The sequence below is a fragment of the Lycium barbarum genome, chromosome 9 (assembly GCF_019175385.1).
Source record: "Lycium barbarum isolate Lr01 chromosome 9, ASM1917538v2, whole genome shotgun sequence".
Taxonomy (NCBI): domain Eukaryota; kingdom Viridiplantae; phylum Streptophyta; class Magnoliopsida; order Solanales; family Solanaceae; genus Lycium; species Lycium barbarum.
In genome coordinates, this window is record NC_083345.1 from 19,917,705 (window position 1) to 19,924,936 (window position 7,232).

General features: G+C 34.2%; 1 protein-coding gene across 2 annotated transcripts; it reads left to right on the forward strand.

Annotated features, from left to right (window-relative positions):
• The first annotated feature begins 4,553 nt into the window (after positions 1-4,553).
• On the forward strand, positions 4,554-7,232 carry LOC132610636 (uncharacterized). Of its 2 annotated transcripts, none has more exons than XM_060324955.1 (2): positions 4,554-4,700; positions 6,239-7,232. In XM_060324955.1, the coding sequence occupies exon 2, from the start codon at positions 6,241-6,243 to the stop codon at positions 6,961-6,963; it is 723 nt and encodes a 240-aa protein (XP_060180938.1). In that variant the 5' UTR covers positions 4,554-4,700; positions 6,239-6,240; the 3' UTR covers positions 6,964-7,232. The 2 variants fall into 2 exon arrangements, with proteins under 2 accessions (XP_060180938.1, XP_060180939.1); XM_060324956.1 differs by lacking the exon at positions 4,554-4,700 and adding an exon at positions 4,726-4,962.

Consider the following 7,232-nt stretch of genomic DNA (forward strand, 5'->3'; position numbering starts at 1 on the left):
TTGTGTGTTTCCTCAACCACTCTATTTGTTTAACAGGGACCCTTAAGATGTAACTCTCCTAAAATAAAAGGTATTTGATAAGACTTTTGCTTTAATTGTTTTGAGTATATAGGGAAAAATTCGAATAAATAAAATTAATTCCTTCTTGATTTTGTAAATAGAGACTTATTGTTTGAACCAAAATAAAAAGGCTGAGTGAATACTTATTTTGAATTGGAGGGAGTACTCTCTTCGTCTCAATTTATGTGGCAGCATTTAATTAGACCCAAAGTTTAAAAAAGAAACAAATACTTTTAAAATCTATGTTTCAAAACAAGACTTATATATTTGTGTGGCTGTAAATCGTCTCATTAAGAGTAAAAGAAATTTTTAAAGTTAAATTGTTTCTAAATATAAAAATGTGACCTTTTTTATGACAAACTAAAATGAAAAGTGTGTCACATATATTGAAACATAAGGAGATTTTTTTTAAGAAAAAAGATGTTTATTTTAGAGTTGAAGCGTTTGTCCAAACTTATATGGAAGCTAAATTTTTTTTATTTTTTATTTTTCAAAAAGCATGTTTGAAACTTTGGCTAGCACAAATTATTGCTTTAATATAAATTAAGTACTTTTAAAATTGATTAGCCAAATATAAAGTACTTCTCTCCTAAATTACTTTTAAAAACGTATTTGTATCAAAAATACTTGTTGAAATAAATAAATCAAAAATACTTTTTGAAATAAATAAATGCGAAGTGACATCTCCAAATGCGCCTTATACAAAAACTCGTGTTTACTTTATCATTTATCATATTAATCTACTTTCACATCTTGAATCCTGTAACGAATGTACAGGCAAATCATCAATTAAAGATTTGTGTGAATATTAGACAATATTGACACATCCATAAAAAGCTACGGAATCCGCGACTTAAGTAGCATAAAAAAAGAAAAGTTGAACCAAATTAGTACAGAAAAAAAAAAAAAAACACACACACACACACATAAATAGTATTCACGCACGAAATTCGTGCGTGAATGTAATGATGCCATTATTCTTTCCTTTTTCTTCTGCGTAGTACACTTCTACATATAATAATAAGTGATCCATAGGTTATGCATACATTCATTCTTCTTCATTATGCATTTTTATTACACCTTTTTTATTTAGACACTTAAGTTTTAACTTAACAAGTATCTTTTTATTTTTTGGGGATTGAATAAGCATCTTAACTATAGTTAAAAAGCTAAATTATTGAAAAATACTTTTAACTTTTGTTATTAAAAAAAGAAGAAGCTATCTCTCCACAATGTTTGGTATTATATCATTAATTACATTTTCTAATTGGCTAGATTATTGAGAAGTACTTTTAACTTTTATTATTAAAAAAAAAAAAAAAATCGGGCGGGCGTTAGGATGGGCTGAAAGAAATTATTTTTTTTGTATTTAATTCTGTATATGATTGTAGTACGGGTCTCAACATTCTAAATTCGAATCTACTTTCACCCACCCAAAATATATGATTTATATGATTGGAATTTTAAATAGCAATAAATATTTTAGAGTAACCATATTTTATGTCATGTTTTTTTCAAAATCCTTTAAAAATCATAAATTACGTATTAAATGAGTTAGAGCCCGTGTGGATTGGCTTATAAGTTGCTTATAAGTTGGATATGTGGCAACCTTGTATATATGTGTTTTGTTATGTAGTTAATGATATAATACCAAACATTGTGGAGAGATAGCTTCTTCCTTTTTTAATAACAAAAGTTAAAAGTACTTCTCAATAATTTAGCCTTTTAACTATAGTTAAGATGCTTATTCAATCCCCAAAAAATAAAAAGATACTTGTTAAATCAAAACTTAAGTGTCTAAATAAAAAAGGTGTAATAAAAATGCATAATGAAGAAGAATGGATGTATGCATAACCTATGGATCACTTATTATTATATGTAGAAGTGTACTACACAGAAGAAAAAGGAAAGGATAATGGCATCATTACATTCACGCACGAATTTCGTGCGTGAATACTATTTATGTGTGTTTTTTTTTTTTTTTTCTGTACTACTTTGGTTCAACTTTTCTTTTTTTGTGCTACTTAAGTCGCGGATTCAAAGCTACGTGACCAAAATAGTCCCTTAAGTTTGGCGCAGAATTCAAATTCATCCTTATTTCTCTTATATAGAAATGGGAGTTTGTGGAGTTTGTCATGGACAAATAAGGGCAAAAGTGAAATTAAGCATGTCACGACCCGACTAGGGGCCGTGACGGGTACCCGGGGCTACCCACCCAGCACCGCTCGTTCTATTACTCGTCATACTCATTCGTGCTCTTTTACCATTCATAACTCATAATCATAAGACAATCATTTTTCATTTTGAAAAAAAACATAATTGATTTTTTATATACATATGCCCTTCGGCTATCAAAACAATATATATATATATATATATATATATATATATATATATATATATATATAAACATATATACATAATAGCAACTTCGTGAGACCATTGTGACCCACACTGCGCATCTACGAGCCTCTACTGAAGTGCTAGACATATGGACGGGACAAGGCCCCGTCGTGCCCAAAATACATATACATATATATATATATATATATATATATATATATATATATATATATATATATATATACACACACAAAAGGATAAACCCCGTTAGCACCTCCGGAATAATGGAGTGCTCCTGAAAATCTGCTGGTAGCTCCTATAGGCGTATCGTAACCTTTCATTAATGCACACATTTAAATTTAAAGACAATCTATGAAAATCACATCATATTCGTAGCACGAATTTCGTATAAGTATCGTATGATATTCTTCATAATCTTTTAGGCTTAAAGCTCATCATTACCATTATTGTTTCTTTAGCATGTCTCTCACCTTTATCTCATATGAAATCCTCTATGAACATAGACTCGTAATTTTTCGGAACATTGGTCATAGGGCGTTCATTAAGGCTTATGGACAATCTATAACAATGTCGGAGTATTATGAGGTCGAGAATCCCCGATTTCATTATGGAGCATTCATAGGCAGTCTACCTCACCTTGAAGGAATTAGTATATAAGGTGAGTGTATAAAACAAGCAACACCAATAGATCATAGTTAATGTCGTTAGCTTTGTAGAAATATTATACCATGAACTCTAGGATCTTTAGACTTAAGTTTATCATCTTCATTATCGTGTTCATAGCATGCCCCTTATCTTTATCTCACGTGGCTATTCCTAATCATAAACTCTTAGTTTTTCGGAAGGTAGGAAGTAACGGAGAGGTAGGGAACATAATATCATAGAAGTTACATAAGGATCATTAGTTCCGTAAGAATGTCGTATCCTAACTTTAGAACTTATATACTTATATTCATCGTCGGTATCGTCATGCTCGTAGCATATCTCTTTCCTTTATCTTGTGAAGCTCTTCATAATGGCAGACTCATAGTTTTTGGTACGTAGGAAAATCATGAAGAAGGAGGGGATATCATATCATAAGATTCATGCCTTGGAAAGGAAGGACTAACCTTACATACCTTTGTCGTTTACTAATATGTCGCTTGCTTGTTCTCCTTTATTGCCCACGTTTCTACCTTCAAGAGAAGTCGCATTAACATTAGTTAATTGATTATAAGAACACACTACTATTTCTAGGAAAGATTAGACAACACTTCTTTTGTTTATACTACTTTTCCCATGTTCTATTTCAACTCCCATTGTTCACAACAACATTCCCGATATTGCAATCAACAACAATACCCCCCACACCCCACTCCCACCCACCCACCCTCCCCTACGCCCCCACCCCCTCCATTTTTTTTGCACCCCCACCCCAACAACTCCCGTAACCCATATACCACCCCCTCCCCCCGCACCCTACCCCTCCCCCACAACATTTTTTTTAAAGTTTATAATTTTTTTTCTGAATTTTCTATACGACCACATCCCCGATCACCCCCCTCCAATGGAACCCATACCACACCAACACCCCCCCCCCCCCCCCCCCCCAACTCCAACATTTTTTTTTTGAAGTTTTTTATTGTTTTTTGCGAGTTTCTACACCCCCTACCCCCAAAAAAAAAAAAATCTTTTCACCACCCACCCCCACCCCCCCTCCAAAAGTTTTAATTTTTAACCACACAAACATTCAATTTTTATAATTGTCAATTTTTTTTTGGAGGGAGGGGGGGGGGGGGCAAAAAACCAAAACAAATGTCAAATCGTTTTTTTCAAAAAAAATATTTGGGGGGGGGGGGTGTAGGGTGGGGGCTGGGGGTGAAAAAAACAAAAACAAATGTCAATTTTTTTTTTTGCGCGGGGGGAGGGGGTGTTGACACCCAATTTCGTCCCTCAATTATTCCAATTTATTTCCTTGGGCTTCTAAATTTATTAACAAACTAAATACTTTGTTTTCGCTACTATCTTCTATTTCTACAAAAGGAATTAAGTTGAAGGAGAAAAGGCCATAAAATTTCAGGCAAATCAAGGCCAACCAATTCACATTATTATTTTCGGACCCAGCCCACCAGTTCATACTTTTAACAGACCAGCCCAAAAACACGCTACCCGACCCGGTTCATTCAACCATTAGGGTTCGACGATATTAAATTTTATTGTCTGTTCAAGCTGGCGAGAAAGGAGAAGCTAGGGGATAGATAATAACAATCCATCAGCTTGTAGAACCATTTGGAAAGGTAAAGTAAAATCTTTTCTTGCCTTTTAACTTCTGCTGTTCTTCTTTATTTCAAAAAAAAAAAAAATTGCCGCGCCTAGTTCTATGTCATTTACAAGAATATTGGATTCCATTAAGTTGTTCAACCTGAGGGAAGTACAGTTGGATTCAGATTCTGCAATAACTATTACATAAGCTTTGTTTCGAAGGAAATTTGTTCTCGTACTTCTGTCCAATGTAATAGGAAATTTGGAAGTTATCTTCACCCAACCTTTTGCATTAAGGTTAAAGTCTGTCTATTTCTTGACGTTTTCTTTATTTCTTGTGATTCCTTTGTTTGTTTTCTATGAAGTAATAGTATTTGTTCATAGAACCTTGTTTTAATCAAATTCTATGGAATGCTTTCCTGGTTGATTCTTTTCTGTATATGATATGTTTATGTGGATTTGCAGACAGTATGTTATTGGTGCATTTGTTTACTTTTATTGTGTTGTTAAGTAACCTTGCTGATCCTAATTTAACTGGACATTTTTTTTTTAACAAGAGGAAAAACATGCTTAATTATTCATAATGTTTAAATAATTAATTGAAGGAGATGGTACAATGAAGGGTTGAATAGGATGCTTAATTTTGAGATAAAAAATTTCAATTACTGAGGAGACGAAATTGAAAATCCAAAATAGGCGTGAACTTTGTTTTTGGAGAATACATAAAGAATATTCTGAGAAAAACTAAGTAAAATTCCTTCTTCGAAAAGTTTTATCAAGCTGTTTAAATCATGAGATGGAAGACTACCGATTAATTTCTTTTTCAGAAAAGTTTTATTGTCCTTATAAAAAATAAAAATAAAAGAAAGAAAAGCTCGACGTTGTCTTTTCTTTTCCTTTTCAAACTTCTCTCTCTTTAAGCTTTATGGAATGGATGATTCGGTCCTGCGATATGATTGTTATTTTCTTGGAAGTGTGGACTAAGTTTATTAGGTTGGTAGTAGAATTCAAAGTTGGAGACCATATGCTACTGCTCTTAATAAATCTTATCTTACAATCTTAGTATGCAGTCACATATGTTTGTAACATATAGTAATCTCCTTAGAATGTGCATTTCACCCCAACAGAGCACGGTCCAAAGTGCCAAGTGCCAAAGAGGGATGCCAAGTTTTAGGGTAGGATGATTGATTCTGTGGGTCCCGGTGTATGCGTATCTGTATTTTATGAGAGGGAAAACAGTTTTAGCAGAGTTATAATATACCTTCCTCTAGATTCATCCTCTTGTTAAGGAAACCTAGTCCAAATGAAAAATGCTGGATTTCTAAAGAGGGATGTGAATTTTGAATGAGGTTCATTGTAATCAGGTAGTCAGTCATATTACTCTGTACTTTTTACCTGAAATAAGAAATGTCTTGAGAGTTCGAATAGTATGGTCATGCCTTTATGATTTGACTTTCTGATGGAATGACTATTGGGAGAGAATTGATCTTTGTTGCTCTTGTATGAACTGGAAATATTGTTTTGTCTACACTACATAATTTATGTTTTCTATTTTTCATTGATGTGACCACAGAGATGAGCCGATCAAGTGAAGCAGCTGCCATGAAGCGGAAAAGACCAAACATGGATTCAGCTACTCCAGGACTTGTAGATGCTGACCGTATAGTGCTCGATGTGGTCAAAAGTAAAAGGAATCTGGGTATCTGGGTGGCAGAGGTGAAAAAAGAGGCAAACCTCGCACCAACTATTGTGGATAAATCCCTGATGTCACTGGTGAAAAAGAAGTTGATAAAACAAGTCGTGAATATCCAAAATAAGGGAAGGAAACATTACATGGCTGTTGAGTTTGAACCTTCGGAGGAACTGACTGGTGGTGCATGGTACTCGGAGGGAAATCTTGATAAGGAATTCATCACTATTCTTAGAGACACGTGCCTCAGGGTCATAGCAAAGCAGACAGTCGCTACTACGGAGGGAATCCACGACTTCTTGAAGCACCGGCAAGTTGCTGAGTGTACACGTCAACAAGTCGCAGAAATATTGAACTCTATGGTTCTGGACAATGCTATTATAGAGGTAAAGAGTACTGGATTGGGAGAATATCATTCTATTCCTGTTGGAACAGTTTGTTATCGAACTGCAAGTGGAGCTGCTTTAGGGACTGGCCCGAAAACAATAGGGCCAATGGCTTCAATTCCATGTGGTGCTTGCCCTAGTATTAGTCTATGTACACCAAATGGAATTATATCTCCACAAACCTGTGTTTACTACACTAAATGGTTGAACTTTGAATTTTGATGGACTTCTGATAAGTAAATCCAAAGTACCCTACACTGCCACAAGCTGGTTGCTTTTGAAAGTTTCTCGTTTGTCTTTTGGTTTTGATGAAACCAAAGTGCTGATCACCCTTTTCCAGAAACCCCTATGGGAAGTTTAATGTTTCTATTAAAATGTTTTAACTCTGAGGTGTGATGACACAGCTCTCACACCTTTTTTGACTTCCTTTTGACATATATCAAATTGTTATCAGCTAGATGTCACTTGAATAAGTCATTCTGTCGTCTCAA